This window comes from Phascolarctos cinereus, unplaced genomic scaffold (genome assembly GCF_003287225.1).
Source record: "Phascolarctos cinereus isolate Bilbo 61053 unplaced genomic scaffold, phaCin_HiC Scaffold_7;HRSCAF=346, whole genome shotgun sequence".
Lineage (NCBI taxonomy): Eukaryota > Metazoa > Chordata > Mammalia > Diprotodontia > Phascolarctidae > Phascolarctos > Phascolarctos cinereus.
The window spans coordinates 71384693-71404869 of NW_027556180.1; the positions used below are offsets into that span (position 1 = coordinate 71384693).

Sequence of the window (20177 nt, forward strand, 5' to 3'; positions counted from 1 at the left end):
TCCCATATTCCTTTCTAACCTCATCTTTTCCTCTTATGATACACTGTATAGATAATATTTATGATGAACTGTATAGATAATATTTATAATATTTATGGAAAGTTTTCAGAGTGCTTTCTTTACAAATGTTATCTCATTTAATCCACACAACTCTTTGAGGTTGGTGCTATTGTCATACTCACTTTATAGATGAGGAAATAGGCAAACAGAGGTTAAGTGACTTGCCCAAGGTCACAAAACTAATAAGTGCCTAAGACTGGATTCAAACTCAGGTCTTCCTGACTCTCCATCCACCATTTTATCCACTATACCAGATAGCTAATTCTTATACAGTCCAATCTTTTATTAATACTACTTCCTGTAACTCTGTTCCAAAACCTTCAAAAATTCAGTTTCATAGAGTACCAAGTTAAAACTCCTCTTCCTAGTTCTCAAGATTCTTCAAAATCTTGGTTTTTCCTATTCCCTTATTTACCACTACTTTTCAAAATTTGTCCCTCACTCAAGTTATGCTAATCTTGTCATTACACCATGAGTATCCCATATCCATTTTCAGCTCTGCTTTGGCTCATGTTATCTCCTTCTTTTCCTTTCCATTCTACCTATCTAAGTCTTTTCTATCCTTCAAACCTCAGATTAAGTCAAATTTTCTAGAAAGTTTTCTTCAGTCAATCCAGCTTTCATTAATCTTCGCTTTCTCACCCTTCTCTAAATTCATACCGAATTTATAGTCTGTATCACATGATTTAGCATTTCAATGTATGTTGTGCTATATGAGCTACTATTGTTTTATGGAGGCTAGTGTTTTATCATTGATAGGTTATTGTAATTAGATTGTAAGATCCTTGAGGGCAGGGGCCATGAGTCATATTTCCTCTCTTTACTATAGTCTCAGTGTCAAGTAGTTGAAAAAAGACTGTAGTCAGGAGACCTGGATTTCCCACTTATTAGCTGTATGACCTTGAGCAAGGAACTTAGACTCTCTGAGGTCCAGTTTCTTTATCTGTTACATGGAAGTAATAATACTTAACACCAACATCATGTCATTGCTATGAGGAAAGTGATTTGTAAATTAAAGCACTATAAATGTGAACATTTGTATATATCATTTCTGAAAAATACCTCCTTCCTCTTGTCTCAGAATCAGGCCCTTCCTTGTAACAAAGAAAAATGTTTGAGTAACAATAACCAATATGGTGCCCTCATCTGAAATAAAAATAACATTCTGTCCTAGTGGCCTCCCTCTCTCTCTGTTTAGATGAGGGAGTTATAATTTATTATTTGTTCTCCAGGATTATTATTGGTTTTTCAGTTACTCTGGGCTCTTAGTGATCTTTCCATTTGCATTGCTTTAGTCATTCTGTATGTTGTTTTTTGGATTGTTTATTTTACTCTGCATCAGTTCATATAAATCTCCACATTTCTCTACATTCCTCATGCATATATGTACCACCTTCCATATAGGCTTCCAGAATCCCCAAATTCTTATTTTCAAATATTACATTGTTTTTGAAGGACTTTAAAAGATACTGGTCTGTATAGTCATCGACACAAGAGAGTTGGAACGTTATCAGGAGGAATGAAGAGAAAATTGTCCATTTCCATCGCCCTTATTGGTGGTTCAAGGGTTGTAATTTTAGATGAGCCTTCCACTGGAGTTGACCCGTGTTCTCGTCGAAGTATATGGGAAGTCATCACAAAGAATAAAACAGGTCTGAAATTCTTGTTATTTCAGAGATAAAACTCTAATAGAAGAAATTATATCTTTAAATGAAGATTGTTGCCAGACATTTTTCCTTTTTCTGGCAACAATTAAACTCAATAGTTTAGAATGGAAAAATTGAGGCTACTGATAAAATTACTCAACATTTATTAAATGACCACTATTAACTCAATGCTCAACTAGGCTTTTGGAGGCATGTAAATGAAACCAAATACACTTTGCCCTAGATGAACTTGGAATCCAATTAGAGATATAAAATATACACAAATGAAAATATACTGAAAACAGACTAAATAAGTGGTAACAGGATGTGAAGCAATCAAAGTGGAGTGGAATTAATCAGGAAAGAATATTCACAAACCTTAAAAATGTTTTCATATTGTGGAAAATAGTAATAATGGAAAGTGGAGCTGAAGAACCAAAGTTAAGATAGATATATTGGTAGGTTTCTTGGTATGACCATGCCTACATGCCTATGTTCTGTGAAACAGAGTAAGAGAGAAGTCCACAAGATACAAATCATAATAAACACTTCATTTTTTTTCAATTGTACATTAATTCAATAGATTTTTTTTAGTGATCACTTTAGATCCTCTTAGGGACTTATAATCAATTGGTTTTGTTTTAGAAAAGGCCATCTTTTTCCCTTCAAAATTCCTGGTTTGACATATTCTTAGATCTCTCTTAGAAGATGCCCAGCTCTTCATTTCCAATAACAAATTGTCTTTGTATGCTGTTTAGCAAGGACAATCATTCTGTCTACACATCACTTGGATGAAGCTGAAGTGCTCAGCGACCGAATAGCCTTCTTGGAGCATGGAGGCCTCAGGTGCTGTGGGTCACCCTTTTACCTCAAGGAAGCCTTCGGTGATGGCTACCATCTCATTCTCACTAAGAAAAAGGTCTGTCATTTGATTAGGCTAGAAAAAGAATTTCACTAATTCACCTGGGAAATGTAAATGACTTTTTTATTGTTATTGTTTGAATCTAATTCATTTCAAAATATGAAACTGAGGCCTTCACTCTTTATTGATAAAAACTCATTATACGCTAGAAGAACCAATGAGTCATATTCCCAAAGGAGTGACTGAGAGGCTTCCACAAGGTTCTCATACTTTAATGTTCCCTAACTTTTAAGTAATAATTCCAGAGTGAGGCTTTTAGGTCAGAAAGAGAGAAATCTGAAGAACAACACTATAGACTTGTTGCTTTATTAAAAAAAATCATTTAAGAAATTTTAATTTGCTACCCACAGAAATAAAGGTATGGAAAGGTTACAGAAAGGAAAAATGGAATTACAATGCCATCCCAATAATGGCTTTATGTAAGTTGAAATTCAATTATGTTGACTAAAGGTAGGTCTTTAGTTCACCAAAATAGATCAGACTTTCCGAGACTGTGTTTTCATGATCTTAGGCTAGTTCTGTGTCTTCCTGATTATTTTATTTCTACTAATTTTGATGTGGGGCAGTGAGGTGGCACCATGGATAGAGTATTAGGCCTTGTGTTAGGAGGACCTGAGTTCAAATCTAACCTCAGACCCTTACTGGCTATATATAATCCTGGGTAAGTTACTAAACCTCTAAGTGGGTCAGGTTCCTCTGCTGTAAAATGAGGATGATAAAATCTCCTATGTCTGAAAGATGTTGTGAGAATCAAATGAGATAATAATTGTAAAGTTCTTAGTAAAGTGCCTGGCACATATAAATGTCGGCTATTATTATATTTATTATTATGCCTTATAAATTTAAAAATTTTACAAGTTTTTTTCCTAAATTAATTGAAAGTTATGTTCTAAAAAAAGATAGCAATAGATTGAAATCTAGTTCTTGTTAATTTAGTGTCCTTTTATGCAATGTTGAATACATACATGTATATACATATAACTATATATATGTATATGTATGTATTTGTATGTGTGAATATATACATATATGTGTATATGTGTGTATATGTGTGTATATACATATATGTGTATATACATATATATACACATATGTGTGTATATGTGTGTATATACATATATGTGTATATACATATATATACACATATGTGTGTGTATTTTTTTATATATATATATATATTATATATATATATATATATATATATATATATATATATATATATATATATATATAATACACACACATAATTACTAAAACTGTTCTTTTCCAGAGTCCAAATCTACACTCAAGTAAAATATGTAACACATTGGCAGTGACCTCCATGATCCAATCACACCTTCCTGAAGCTTATCTCAAGGAGGATATTGGTGGAGAACTTGTTTATGTGCTACCCCCATTCAATACCAAAGTTTCAGGAGCCTATCTTTCTCTCCTAAGAGCACTTGACAGTGGCATGAGTGACCTTAACATTGGCTGCTATGGGATTTCTGACACCACTGTGGAAGAGGTATGAGCTTACATCCATTTATTAGTGAAAGCTGGATAAACTTCAGGAAACATTAAGGAAAATACTCATTTTTTTAAGGAGAAAGAAAACAAAAAGAACCATTTAAAGTTATGTTTCACAAAATCATCCAGTCCTAAGAAATAGGTTTGCAGGTTCTTCTCCAAGTAAAAGTCACCTGAGAGAATAAACATATTGACGTGACCAGGAAGCATATTTTTTCATTCCCGAAATAAAAATGTTGCCTTAAAGAAAATGGAAAACATCTGTTTCAACACATGTAGGACTCATGCAAAGTCAAACTCATACCTTCTGGGAAAAGAAATGCCCGCTATTCCATTTATGAAGTAATTTGGATTGTTTTGTAGGTGTTTTTGAAACTGACTAAAGACACACAGAAAGATGGAGAGATGAGTACAGAACAATTCTCAACAAAGAAAACTGGAGTTACTAAAGTCAATGGCATAATGACCCCTGATGATCTTTCTATGAGCAGCAGCAGTATCACCACTGAAAGAGACGGTAAACATTTAATTTGGTTTTGCTCTTGAGTTCAATAAATGAAATGAGTGGGAAAATCTGGAGACACATTCTTAATATTACTAAAAGAGACATGCAGACATTAACTCTATGGTTTACTATTGCTAATTAGAAATTATTTTAAAAATCTTTTCTTCCTTCCTTTCTCGCTCTCTTTTCTTTCTTTCTTACTTTCTTTCTCTCTTTCTTTCTCTCTCTCTCTCTCTCTCTCTCTCTCTCTCTCTCTCTCTCTCTCTCTCTCTCTCTTTCTTTCTTCCTTTCTTTCTTTCACCGTTGTTTAACCCTATTCGAAATAAATTTTTCAAAAGTCCTATGAGGAGATAATGTGAGACACCTTCTTTATTAGTATCGAGCAAGGATGCCCAGCCTTTTGGGAGTCATAGGCACCAGACTTTTGCAGTCGGTTGAAGCCTATAGACTTCATCTTAGAATATTTTAAAGCACTAAAATAAAATATATAGCATTACAAAGGAAATCAATATATTGAAATCACCTAGGTGGCTAAATGGCAGAGTAGTTGGAGTACTAGACCTAGAGTCAGGAAAACTTGAGTTCATATCCTGCCTCAGACAAGCTATGTGACCCTGGGCAAGTGACTTAAACATTGCCTGCCTCAGTTTCCTCATATGTAAAATGGGAATAATAATAATAGCACCTACCTCCCAAGGTTGTTGCGAGGATAAAATGAGATAATATTTGAAAAGCTTTTTGTAAACCTTAAAGCATTATACAAATGTTAGCTATTGTCATCATTGAAGTAGTTATCAAAATATTTAAAACAAATTCACAGACCCTAGGTTAAGAGCTCCTGGTATAGAAAGAAGTGTTATGTATTGAAAGGCTCACTCCTCCTGGAGTCCAGGGACTAGGTCCATATTGTAGCACTGACACAATAGTTGTGTGATCATGGGTAAGTCTCCCAGGAGGCTCTCTGAGCCTCAGTTCCCTCAGTTGTAAAACAGGCGTTATGAGACTTGTACTACTGCCTGACAAGATTGCTGTGGGGAAAGCACTATGTAAACCTTTAAGTTCTTCAGTTTGGAATTATGCCCAAAGGGCTACCAAATTGTGCATACCCTTTGATCCAGCAATACCACTACTAGGTCTGTATCCCAAAGAGATCATAAAAATAGCAAAAGGACTCACATGTACAGAAATATTTATAGTAGCTCTTTTTGTGGTGGCAAAGAAATGGAACTTGAGGGGATGCCCATCAACTGGGGAATGGCCGAACAAGTCGTGGTGTATGATTGTGATGGAACACTATTGTTCCATAAGAAATAATGAGCAGGCAGATTTCACAAAAACCTGGAAAGATTTACATGATCTGATGCTGAATGAAGTGAGCAGAACCAGGAGAACAATGTACAAAGTAACAGCAACATTGTGCAATGATAAACTGATAGATTTAGCTCTTCTCAGCAATACAATGATCCAAGATAATTAAAAAAAAAACATGATGGAAAATGCTATCCACATCCAGAGAAAGAACTATGGAATCTGAATATGGATTGAAGCATGCTATGTCCTTTCTTGTGTGTGTGTGTATGTGTGTGTGTGTGTGTGTGTGTTTTCTTTCTCATTTTTCCCTTTTGTTCCGATTCTTCTCTCACAACATGACTAATGTGAAATATGTTTAACATGATTGTACATGTACAACCTATATCAGATTGCTTACTTTCTTAGGGAGGGAGGGAGAGAGAAAAATAAAAATCTCATAAAAATTAATATTGAAAAATATCTTTATATTTAATTGGAAAAATACTGTTAAATGAGAAAAAAGAAAAAATATGAAGAAGATAAAAAACCCTTTAAGGTCTTAAGAAATATGAGTTATAGTTCTAAAGGTGAGTTTTCACACTGGAAAATATGGACAATGAATTCCCAGATAGAGTAACTTTGGTGGAAATTATAGGAAGCTAGATTTATTATATTCAAATGTCTTTATGTCCCTTCCAACTCTCTAAGAGTCTATAATTTCTATGGTCCTAGGTTCATTACTGAAGGCATGTCTAGGAGCTAGTTTGTAGTTTTTCAAAAATTTCAGCATTGGAGCCATTTTGGAAGCAAGTACAAATTGAATAAAACATATGAATACATTAGAATAATGTAGGATTGCAAAAAAAATGACAAAATTTGCCGAGATTAGGAAACATTCCTGGAAGCAAAACTTTTAATTAACTATTTCTCTTATTAGGAAACTTTTAAAAAGATAATCCCTGAGTTTTATACATTTCTGCAACTTCAGTCTCATTTGGCCCCTGCCATATTACTCATTTATAATCTTTTTTTGGGATAATAGCTGTAGAGTCAATGGAATTGAATACTTTGATTAGCAAATGACTGATTCAGAAAGTCAGTGTTATATATTTGCCTCTGCATTTGTTTCACAGTTCAGAACTATTCTTCAGTCAAAATGTTCCCTTCATTGACGTTATCTTCTAGAAAGCACATTTACCCTATTTGATACACCTGTAAGTCATCCACATGTAATTTCTCAAGAAACAGAAAAGCATACTAATTAACTTAAAATATTCAGCTCCTTATACTATTCCCTTTTGAGGAGATAGAAGTTTGCATTTTAAACTTGTTCACTCTGTTTAATTGGAACCCATTTTAAATTACATAGCTTTGTATTTCCCTTATCAGCTAAATGAAGATCATGATTTCCGCATGGCATAATTCATGATGTAAAATTAAAAATATCCACTGCATTGTCATCATGTTGAGTGCCCTGCTGCAAATTTTTGAGAGAATGTTATATTTGAACCTATTTTTTTTGGGGGGGAGGCTATAGAAATTATTAGAGAGGACTCTACTCAGGAAGTAATATTTTATGGTTTCCACAGCTGTTCTTGACTGTTAGCAGCCATGGAAATTTTCTTAGCACCTGTACAGCTGATTCAGAGTCATGAGGTAGAAATTTTGAACTGATGAGTTCTTCTTTTTCTGCTTCTCATAGGAGAGTAAGGATTGAACTTTGAACACTGTGGACATGTTTCACATGTCCTAGAGAAAGGAGAGTGAATACATATTTGGCATGGTACCTTGGGGAAAGAGAGATTTTAATTTTTACTGTTTTGTGTTGAGTGTGACTGACCACATTTCACATTCATTCAAATCTAACAGTTGGTTAACTCTCAACAGGGAAGATGATTCTACACTTGAAGACTTTTAGGATGTTCCTAGAGTGGGTTCCTGTGCTAGTTTCCTCTTACTATTTATGGTCTTTGTTCCTAAACTGGGCTCATGCTTTAGCTCCCTTTTAACATTTATGAACTCTATTCCCATTTGGCCTAGAACACATTGAGCCCACATAAAATTAGCTCAGTCTTTAGGGACTACCATGCATGGTCTGCCTAATGTTATTAATTTGTTTTAGGGAAACATGACATTAAGAGAAACAACATTACAGGGGGAAGTTAATGGGAGCAATGTCATAAATATGGAGTGAGGTCAAAAATGTAATGAGAGTGCATTCAGCTAAATGGTATCACTGTAGAGTTTGGTTATAAGATATTAACAATTTTATTGTAAAACAAGATTGATCAGGGCAATGGTAGGGTCTGCCCATGCAGTTTTCACATTAATAATGAAAATGCTAATGTGAATATAAAAAATATTTCATACATACTTGACTGCATGGAGTTTGTCTGCATCTCCTACAGCTTTTATATGTGTTCTTGGAAGATGTATGTCCTGATTTGACCAACAGATCATGTCTGTTTCTCTCAAATAGACAAAGTCTTGACACGAGCAGAGAGGCTAGATGGGGTGGGGCTTTTGCTGAAGAAGATCATGGCGATCTTTATTAAGAGGTTCCATCACACTCGCCGAAACTGGAAAGGCCTCATCGCTCAAATTATCCTCCCAGTTGTCTTTGTAACGACAGCCATGGGTCTCGGTACACTGAGAAATGTCGGCACAGTCTATCCCGAGGTACAGCTTTCTCCATCTCTTTATGGCACCTATGAACAGACATCTTTCTTTGGGTAAGTGCTTTTTCTAAAGTAAAGCAACATTTCTTTCCAATTTCAGCCAATCAACAGACCCTTAATATTTATTAAGTGCAATGCACATATGGAGTACTGGAGATTACAAAGAAAGAAAAAGTCAACCTTTCCCCTCAAGGACCTTACATTTTAATGGGGGAGAAAACATGTCAATAATCAGCTACATACAGAGTAGATGGAAGGTAACCTTAGAGGCAATGGCTCGATTTGTTTCAAGAGACTTGATGTGTTGAATCACATGCAAGAGAAATAATGTAAAACAATAATGGGAAGCAACAAAATCTAATCTTATTAAAACAATGGTCCAGGATTAGTTCTAGCATCAGCAAGGTGGACACTTGTAATGATAGAAGCACTTTAACCCCAGGAGCTAATGAAGTTAGGCTTACGTGGATTTTTGCCCTTTGAAGTATCAACACCAAGACTCCCCAAAATAAATCATTATAAAGAAAAGTGGTAATTTGTATGATAGCACTGGATGAGGAACCTAGAAACTTAGTTTTAGGTCCTGGCTCTACTACTGGCTGTTGGTTGATTGGGTGACCTTAGGTAATAATTTTAATCTGAAGTCTATAAGCACAATGTTGATGGTTCTTTAAAATATATACAAATAATAATATTATTAAATTATGTATTTATAAGATTAGGATTATATATAAAATAAAAATAATAATCAGATTATATCTAAATATAATGCTTTGTGCAGACTAAGTCAACTTAGAGAGTCATAAATCAGCAGAATATTCTGAATATTCAGAGACAATACAAAAATGTATGTGTGTATAGCCATCTATAGCATGCACAGCAATATATGTCACCACATATCCATATTTGTAATGCAAAGTTTATGGAACAGATTATTTCTTATGTTTGAAGGAAATATGCACAGCCTCTTCAAAGTGTGTGTATTTGTGAGTGTGTGTGTGTGTAGTCAAGAAATAATGAAAGTATCATAATGTATTTTTTCATCTTTTAGGAACTCTCATCCAAGCACAGAACCATTGGTCTCTGCAATGCTGACTTTTCCTGGAATAGACACCATATGTTTGAACACCAGTGATACGTAAGAAGATCTTTTTTCTTTTCCATTTTCTTTTCTTTCCTTTTCCTTCCTTCATGTTTCAGTTTCCTAATCTGAAGAAAATGTACTTGAAAAAAAATGTGCAATGTGTAGAAGTCTCTCTTCAACACTATTCATCAGTTTCTTAAATCTCCTTTAGTTCATTTTGTTGCTGCACCATCCTAATAAACTTCCAAGATGCTCCAAAATTCAGGGTAATTTGACTTGGTGCTTTTTAAACAGTTAAAAGTTCCCCTTGCTCACCCTCCAAATTATGGGACGTATAAAACTATATCATGTTAAATTTTAGAAAAAATTCTTAAATCAGATCTAGTTTACCTGACTCTATATTTTGACATTTACCTTATCAAGAGGAAAAATGACAACTTACCTCTCATTTATTCTTACTTATAGGAGATGTTTGAAGAAAGGCACTTTGGGTCAATGGAATACCAGTGGAGAACCCATCACTAACTTTGGTGTCTGCTCCTGCTCAGAAAATATCCAGGTATTAATGAATAAGGTTTTAGTGAAATGGAACATTTGAAGCATTCAAGATAGATGTAGGTTACAACATCGTTATTGTTGTTGCTACTGCTTCTGCTACTTTAATACAAGGAACCAAATAAGTCAATAGGGTTGGTTCTGGGCATGTCAAGATATTGATTTTCACCTTCAGAGTCTTTTCCTACAGGTCACTGGTTTAAATCCATCTGGGGTCATATGTCTAACGGGAGGGAATTTTACAATGGTCTTTGTTCACAACTAACAAAAAATGAATCTTTGGTCTCCGTTCAGTTCTGGCCAGAAAACTCTGTATGTATGACACAACAACATGTCAGCATAACTGTCACACTTGAAAATACAGCAGCTCAGCTCCTGTAATGCTCAGCTGAAAAGATAGCTAGGGCTAAAATAGAGCCCTATATGTCTCCTGATAACACCTCCAGACTGTAGTAAAAGTACATTTACTGAAAGAGGCAGAAAACATTACTCTGCCTTCACTTCTCCTGCCCCTATTCCATAGATAAGCACTTTGGTTTCCAGGCATATCAATTCAGCACCTTTTAAGAGTCCCAAATTCACTGGGGAAATTAAAGATGGTTAGGGAGAAGAGACATGTTATTTTCTGAGATTCACTATATTGTCAACTTACCTTCCCTTGAGGGGAGAGATCTAAATACATTTTCTTCCAAATGGCATATAATCACATCCAGCAACCAAGATGCTTATCTGTTGTATTGCAAAGGAAAAATACTTTCCATAAATACAATTTATTAGTGCCATCACTCTATGGAGAATGTTACTGATGGTAATAGGCAGGATTCAGCAATGATTTCTTGATTATTAGACAAAGAAATATCTGTGGTCAGCATTCTGACAGGTCCCTTATGAATCAAAATCTAATCATAGAGTATTTTAAGCATTTTAAAATTCTTCCTTGTTTAATAGTGATGATACATTTATCTACCCTTAAAAACTTTCACCTGAGTTCATTTTGGATCTCCTTCAACACACCCAACTCTGTACAATTACATGCATCTAGTTTAGTTGCTAAAACACCACCATGGACAACCCACATTACAGAGAAGTAAAGTTAATCTTATTATGCAAGAATGTCAGGGCCAGAAGTGACCTTAGAGATCCCCATAGTTCAACCCTCGCATTTTACAGATAAGTAAACTGAGGTCACAATAAGTAAATAGCAGAGATAGGACTAGAATTCATTTCTTCTGACAAATGACAAATGACAAACCCCAATCTGGTGTTCTTTGCACTGTACCACACATTCTCTTGTACTAAAATTCTTAGGAGGGAGTGCTAATAAATATGAGAAATGCTCTCAAATTAAGTATTAAGATACTACATAGATCTAAGTTTCAGCATATTCACTCATATACTTGTAAAACTGATCCATTGATCGATGAAATATATGTTCGATTCTTTTTTGTAATGGACATCCAAATTTAGTTGGAAGCTTTATATCAGGAAGAAAGAATAGATGATTGGAAACCTGTGGTTGCAGGGCCTATTCTAACTAAAGTACTAATTCTGCTTCAATTACAAAGTAGCTGTAGCTATCTTTGCTCTAATAGATTGGGATTTTTAACATATGAAAATAGTTGGGGAAATAGCCTAAAGCAATCTTCTTACTATTTTCTAATTAGTAATATATTTGATAAGTATACTGAAATTTTCACATTTAAAATTTTATGCTGCATCCATCAGACTTACTGTTTGGGGTGTTTAATTTTGACATCTCTGAAGTTTGGTAGTTTGATATAACACCAATTGGGCAAATTCAGGAGCCGCAAAAAAGTGATGGATTCTAATGTATTAAAGAGTTCTTAGTTGTCTTTCAAGACTGTTGTCATTGAAACCAGAAGAGAAGAAATAGAAGGATTCTTGCTTTATTGATGGAATATTTTGTTGATGCATTTTGGATATTTTTAGACTCCACAATAAATTACCCACAGCTGTCTCTGCCCCACCATAATATCTTCTTATATTTAAAGAAAAGGGAAAAAAAAGTTAGGCAAAGAAGGATAGTGATTAAACCTACCATCCCCAACCATAGTCTATCACCTCTTTACCAGAAGGAAGAAAATGTTTCACCAACATCATACCTCTGAAAGGAACAGTGGCCATTGCATTTGATTTGAATTCTTTAGGTTTTTTTTATGCTGTCTTCATTTACATTGTGATTGTTATAAAGAGTGTTTCTCATTTCTTTACTCCACATAGATCATGCAAGCCTTCCCAAGTTTCTTTGAATTCTTTGTATTCATCATTCTATACAGCACAATAATATATCATTCCATTCCTATGCCACAATTAGTTCAACCATTAACCAATAGAAGAATTTTTGTATTTAAGGACCTGGAAGTGCAGAAAATTAAATTCATAAATGGAGAAGGAATTGTTTTTTTAAAATGCCTCTTGCATCTGAATTTGGCACCTAAAACTATTAATGCTATTTTTTTCAGTCCTTGATAATGTGTCTTGAGTAGCTTATTTTAGACTAATGTAGTTCTTCAATTTTTTTTTGGCAACCTTTTCTTTCTTCCTCATGTATTACCAAGGGAGCTTGGAATCAACCTAGTGTTTGTTTGTTATTTACACTGCAACCATATCAAGCTTGTCAGTGCAATTCAAGGGATGTCGTATACTAGTTAACCTGTGTCCCTCCTGCTGGCTCTAAGACAAATCAGAAAATAAAGTGTATTCTACATAAATAATAGCTATTTATCCTAATTTCTTGGCACAGATGAGTTGACTTCTTTCCAAGCTCTTTAGAATCAGGAGACATTCTTATCTCATTGGAACAGTTGCAATGGAAGACAAACCATGAAGGAGTAGCTTCTTGACACTTGTCTGTTTGATTTGTTCAGCCTTAGTCAAAAGTAACTTTCATTTTTTTAATTTGCTCTTTCAGGAATGTCCCAAATTTAACTATTCCCCACCTCACCGAAGAACATATTCCTCTCAAGTCCTTTATAACCTCAGTGGGCATCACATAGAAAATTACCTAATTTCAACAGCTAATGAATTTAGCCAAAGAAGGTAAAAATAAACCTCTTTATAATACTTATAATGTTATCATAGAGTTTTAATGTTAATTTTTTCAGTACATGATAATATGTCTTAAGTAACTTTTTGAAACTGATTTTGTCCTTTTATTTTTGGAGATACTTACTACCTTCCTTATCCATCAGCCCAGTGCTTGTTTACTGGTCAAGGAGAAAGGGACAGACTGTATGTCAAAACTGCCATTGGTACTTTACATGGTTCTAATTTCTTTTCATTTTAACCTAAATCTTCCATACCCTTTCAGAAAGAAAAAAAATAGTGGATGTACAAGCTGTAAAGATCATTTTTTTAAAAGTTCATTTTGACAAAACATAAATTAAATTGTTCTTTGGAAGCATGATATTTAACACCTGAAGTAGATTGGAAACAACATAGGGCAGAGTGATATAATGAAAGCAGCACTGGGTAAAGGAAAGGAGAACCTGAATCCCAATCATAGCTTAGCTACTTATTAAATCAGAGAGGTCAAATCACCCCTCCTAGCCTCAGTTTGCCCACCTGTACAGTAAAGACATTGGTCTAGAATCAGGGGTGGAGAATCTGCCACCTTGAGGCTACATGTGGTCCTCTAGGACCTTTGGTGAGGCCTTTTGACTGAATCCAAATTTTACAGAACAAATCCTTTTATTAAGGTGACTTGTTCTGTGAAGTTTGAATTCAATCAAAGGGACACGCTTGAGGATCTAGAGGGCCACATGTGGCCATGAGACCACAGGTCACCCACCCTTAGAGATGATTGCTGAGGTTTACTACATCCCTAAAGTTTTTCTTCCAAGGCTAACGTTAAGTTCAAACACAATTGCTTGGACTATTGGCATTGCTTTGGAGTTCCAAAGAAGAACTATTGATGATATACTACCAACCTTAAGTTTATGTGAACTATTAAGTTTGTTAATAAATGGTCCTAACCATTATTCCAGAGGACTAATGATAATCTATGCTACCCGTCTTCTGAGAAATGACAGATTCAAAATGCAGAATGAAACATAATATTTTTTAACATAAAGTGGGAATAATTTTTTTAACATAAAGTGGGAATTTATTTTGCTTGAGTAGGCACATCTATTACAAGGATTTTGTTTTTCTTTTTCTTTCTTTTTTTTATTTGGAGAGGAGAAAGTTTGGAAGGAGAGAAAATAAATGCTTCTAAGTTGAAAAAAAATAAAATGAAAAAATAATAGTTGGTCCTGGGTTTAATACTAACACTTATGAACTATGTAGAAAGCATGTAGCCAGGCTATATGGGGCAATGATTACCATATGGCAAGCCCAGGCAGTAACTATTCATATAAAGCTGGAAGAGCTGATTACATCTTAATAACAGTCTTAGGATTGTTGATTAGCTAGCCAAGATTAAGGCTTATTGATAAAAATATTGATGACAATGGGCAGTCAACCCAAAGAAAAGAATCAAAATGCTTTCTTGAGTCCAGATTCTATGAGATTAAGACCCATTCATTACATGAAAAGGAAGGAGGAAATGTGGGAATTTATTTTGTTTGTCTAGGTATATTTGGCTTTATTTTCCCTTACTGTTTTTTTTTCCAATAGGGATAGGGGTGGGAGGGGAAAGAGGGATAGGGTGTGGAAAGAAGGAAAGAAGGAAGGAAGGAAGGATGGAAGGAAGGAACAAAAAGAGGAAAGGAGAGGTATGGAAGGAAGGAAGGAAGGAAGGAAGGAAGGAAGGAAAGAAGGAAGGAAGGAAGGAAAGGAGGAAGGGAGAGAGGGGAGGGAGGGAAGGAAGAAAGAATTAATGAGTTGGTTTTTTTTAACTGTAAAGAAAAGGAGAGAAGGAAATCCAGAAAGAAATATAGATAAACAGGACAGCTTTGAAAGTTACAAATTGTACTTCTTATATATTTAAAAAGAAAAATAAGCTAGAATAATAGAGATCTGCAGCTTGACATACAATCCTATTTTCTTGTTCTATCATGCATACAAAAATGCCCATTTCATTTAAGTTCAGAGTAAAATAACTTTTAAAAAAAAGAAAAGGAAAAGTGATTTCCAAATGAATGAAGCTATATGGAAGAAGGGTTAGTGAGTTTGATTGATCAGTGATGTATACTAGCATTTTTCCTAATTTTTTATCCCTTTTTGGCAGAAAATGTCAAGTTGGAGATCATCTATTCCAACTCCCTCATTTCACAGAAGTTGTAGCAAACTCAGAATGTGTGACTTTTCTAGTGTCGCATGAATAGTTCATTACAGAATTAGCATTTGAACCTCGCTTTTGTTAGTTCTGAAAAAAAAAGTAGTAAAGAAATTAGAATGATAAAACAGAACTCAAGAAGATGAGTTAAAGATCTGAAATTATTTGGTTTAAAGAAAGGAGACTTGAAATAGTAAATGTACTCTAAGATTTCTGAGAATATCAATATGAATCTGAGTGGACACATTCATACCTGTTAGTACAGCCCAGCATTGTCAGATACACTTCTGCCAACCAGAGTGGGAAAGACAGGACAAAAATTGAAGTCAAAGTTTCTTTAAAACTAAAGTGTACATTCTTTCACCACAAGTTTATCTGTTATGTTGAGAGTGTGGGAGAGCCCTGCACTTCTCATGAAGCACTAAGAAAAAAAAAATCAGATGGAGATATCAATCAATTAGCCAAAGGAATGTGAAAAGAAAAAGAAAAAACTCATGACATATTCAATGGAATGGGGATAAAATCCATGCAGATAGCTGTTTCCCCCTAAAGGTCAATAATTTGTTTCTAGCCTAAATGTTAATAGAAAGAAATGGTTAACAGACCTAAAAAAGTACTTTTAAAAGGCAAAAAAAAAAAGATTTAAAAAAAAAGTTGAAAGACTACAGACTTATTGAATACAGAGTTGAAAGGAGCTATGGAAATCCTATTACCCAACTCCCTCAGAGTACAAATGAGAAAATAAGGGCCCCCAAAGAGATAACTCATCCAAAGTTTTTCACAATCATTTCATAGGAGAAACTCAAGACTGGGAGAAGATCAGCATCAATTCACACTTACGCTACCTAGAAAAGAATAAAATATAACCTTTTTCCCTAAAATAAACTTGTTTTTTTCTTGTAGGTATGGAGGTTGGAGTTTTGGATTACCTCTGACTAACGACCTTCGCTTTGATATAACAACCATTCCTGAAAACAGAACACTTGCCAAGGTACTTTCTAAATCTTGCCTTATACTTTATTTTTTTTAAAAAAATTTTAAAATTTATTTTGATTTATCAATAATCACTTCCATAAGCTTTTGAGTTTAAAATTTTTCTCCCCCTCCCTCCCCAAGATGGCACACAATCTGACATAGGCTATACATATACATTCCTATTAAACATATTTTCACATCAGTCATGTTGTAAGGAAGAATTAGAACCAATAAGAGGAACCACCAGAAAGATGAAACAAAAAAAAAAACAGAAGAAAAAAAATTAGCAAACAGCATGCTTCAATCTGCATTCAAACTCCATAGTTCTTTTTTGGATGTGGATAGCATTTTTCATCATGAGACCTTTGGAGATGTTTTAGATCCTTGAATTGCTGAGAAGGGTTAATTCTATCAATGTTAGTCATTGTACAATATGGCTGTTACTGTGTACAGTGTTCTCCTGGTTCTGCTCACTTCACTCAGCATCAGTCCATACAAGTCATTCCACGTTTTTCTGAACTCTGCCTGCTCATCATTTCTTAAAACACAATAGTATTCCATTACATTCATTTACCACAGCCATTCCTCAATTGATGAACATCCCCTCGATTTCCAATTCTTTGCCACCACAAAAAGAGCTGCTATAAATATTTTTGTACATGTGGGTCCTTTTCCCATTTGTATGATCTCTTTGGGATATAGCCCTAGAAGTGCTATTGCTGAGTCAAAGGGTATGCACATTTTTATAGCCCTTTGGGCATAGTTCCAAATTGCTCTCCAAAATGGTTGGAGATTCAATTCAAACAATTCAAATATAAAAATTTTCAAAGTGATTGCCCAAGTTGAAGGTGTTTTCATATAGCATAAAGATGTGCCTCCATTTACACAATCCTTGTGTTTCTGAAAAGTTTGCCCATGAGTAAGTACAGTTTTGTAAATTGAGTCCTGTTTCCCACTTGCCCTACATAAAAATCTTTAAGATATTTTGACTTTACTTCTAATTCATCTTCAAGTGGCATTTTAATTTTAAGTTTCTCCCCTGTCACAAGGTCTCCAAAATTCAACAAAATGATAAACCAGCAAATGAAGCAGAGAAAAACTCACTACTTTGAATAATAATTATACCCTAGTCCATATTTTTAGGATTTTGAGTTTCTAAAATTGAGGCACACCTGCTCTTTAAAGCCTGGGATCTTTTACATAGACTATATGGTAATTTACTACATGGTTGAAGCTCACATAGGAATAATAGATTGATTACTGGAGGAAGAAAAGATAGGGAAGTGAGGTGTCTTTTAAACTAAAATAAACACTGGTTCACAAGAAATAACAACCTTCTTTGCTATTTTTTTGTTTTTTCAACACAGTAATATGAAAGATTTTTGGAAAGCAGTTCCGAGTCCTAGGTTCAGCATTGCTAATGACCCATCAAGGAGACAATATTTCCCTAATTTTTACCTCAAACTTACAACCCAAGTTAATGCCATCCTATATGCATATACTTTCAAAATCCATGTGTTGAGACAAATGGAGGTAGCTGTGTCCTGTCCTCTGAACCATGACTCAAAACCTCACAAGCTTTCATTTTGGATCTTAAAATGTATTAGGAATATTCTTATGCCATTTGACAGTTCAAGTTAAACAGGAAGCTTTCCTAGTTCATCTTTAGGGTGATGTTGATCTTGTCTTGTCTTGGAATTGCGATAGGTGTGGTATGATCCTGAAGGTTACCACTCCCTTCCTGCCTACCTCAACAGCTTCAACAATTTCCTACTTCGAATTAACATGTCAGACTATGATGCCACCAGACATGGTAGGTTTCTCACGGGGAAGCTCTTTGTATTGAGACTTGCTGAATGAAACTTTCTATTTTTTCAACATTCAAAAAACTTTGTGATTTTATTCATGATCTTGAGTCCATTCTACACACACACACACACACACACACACACACACACACACACACACACACACACATATGTACACATACACATACACATATACAAATGTATTATGTATATATGTATACTTATATATGTACATATATGTTGTGTATGTCTTGTATATGTGTGTATATGTATACTTATATGTTTATATATACAAATATGCATATATATAAATATGTATATATATAAATATGTATACAAATACATATATACAAATATGCATATATATAAATATGTATACAAATACATATATACAAATATGCATACATACATACAAATATGTACAATATGTATATTTATGACTTATATATGACTTATTTGTATATAGTTGTCTCCATGTTGTCTCCCCCATTAGACTATGAAATCCTTGAGACTAGGGGCTTTCTTTTACCCTGTTTTATATACCAGTGCTTTAGCATGGTGCCTGGAACACAGTAAATGCTTAATAAAAACTTGTCAACTAACTCTTTATTCGAGCTTGGCAAATATTTTTCATCATCTAAATCACAATTGAGAAGAAATGTGAAAGCATGAATAGAAAGCATGGTTGGCGTACGCTTTATCTAGTAGATGAAATGGCAGACGTACTGATGATGGGGAAATATGCTTTTACTTTGACAGTTACCTAACATAGCTATGAGTTAGTAACTAACATATTATTTGTGCAAAAATAGGGAATCAAGCTACGGTATCATGAAAAGTAAAGATTTTTCCTTCTACTTTAGGAGGAATTGATCTGTAGTTCCTTTTTTTCACATGTAGAATTTCACTGAATGAAAAAAAATTGAATGGTTAAAATACTATTAGTGAATACCTTAACTTCAGTGTATTTCACTTTCAATCAACAAGCCTTTGTAAAGATAGCATGCTGTAGTGAGTGGACTGCTGGGCTTAGAGTCAGGAAGACCTAGCTGGAAATACTGCCCCAGATTCGTACTAGATGAGTGATCCTGGGTGAGTCATTTAAATTCTCTGAGCTTCAGTTTCTTCATCTATAAAATGACGGGCTGGATTCATTGACCTATAAGGTCCGTTCTAGCTCCAAATCTCTTATCCAGTGATTTCTCTTCAAATCTATCTTCTATACATAGCTTCATGATGATTTTCCTAAAACGTGGGTCTAGCCATGTCATTTCCCCCACTCAATAAGTTCAAAGAGCTGCCTATTACCTCTAGGATACAATACAAATCCCTCTTTATATTTGTAAAACCCTTCCCTCAACTTCTTTGTAACTTAGTTTCCTCATCTGTAAAAGGAGGGCCTTGGACTCAATGGCCTCTAAGGTCCCTTTCAGGTCTAAATCAATGATCTTCCTATCAACTTATTAACCCTCATTACTATGTATGAGGCACTGGAGAGACAAACACAAAGCCAAAACAGTCTCTAGTCTCAGGGAGCTTATATTCTGAGTGAGTGTGTGTGTGTGTGTGTGTGTGTGTGTGTGTGTGTGTGTGTGTGTAACCTTTATACAGATAAAGCAGTACAAGTTACATATGAAGTAAATACAAGGTCATTACAGGGGTTAGGCCTTGGCAACTGAGTAGGTGGTTATGGGGATTTAGGGGAGAGATCAGGAAAGGCCTCAGATAGGAGGTATCATTAGAGCTTTAAAGACAGCTAATGATTTTAAGACTCAGAGATGGGGAAGGAGCTGCTGGAACTTATTATCTCATTTTGAGATTCTAATAGAGGGGCAGCTGGCTGGTGCAGAGCATGAAGCACTGGTCCTGAATTCATGAGGACCTGACTTCAGATCTGGCCTCAGAC

General features: G+C 34.7%; 1 protein-coding gene across 1 annotated transcript in view; it reads left to right on the forward strand.

The window, feature by feature from the left end:
• Nucleotides 1-20177, forward strand: part of ABCA12 (ATP binding cassette subfamily A member 12) — a 240178-nt gene that overhangs the window by 182299 nt on the left and 37702 nt on the right. Inside the window, exons 30-39 of the mRNA XM_021002700.2 lie at nt 1516-1712; nt 2465-2625; nt 3899-4135; nt 4501-4654; nt 8412-8664; nt 9662-9748; nt 10160-10253; nt 13182-13309; nt 16392-16479; nt 18171-18276. Coding sequence (XP_020858359.1) covers nt 1516-1712; nt 2465-2625; nt 3899-4135; nt 4501-4654; nt 8412-8664; nt 9662-9748; nt 10160-10253; nt 13182-13309; nt 16392-16479; nt 18171-18276 — 1505 coding nt within the window. The remainder of the gene's footprint in view (nt 1-1515; nt 1713-2464; nt 2626-3898; nt 4136-4500; nt 4655-8411; nt 8665-9661; nt 9749-10159; nt 10254-13181; nt 13310-16391; nt 16480-18170; nt 18277-20177) is intronic.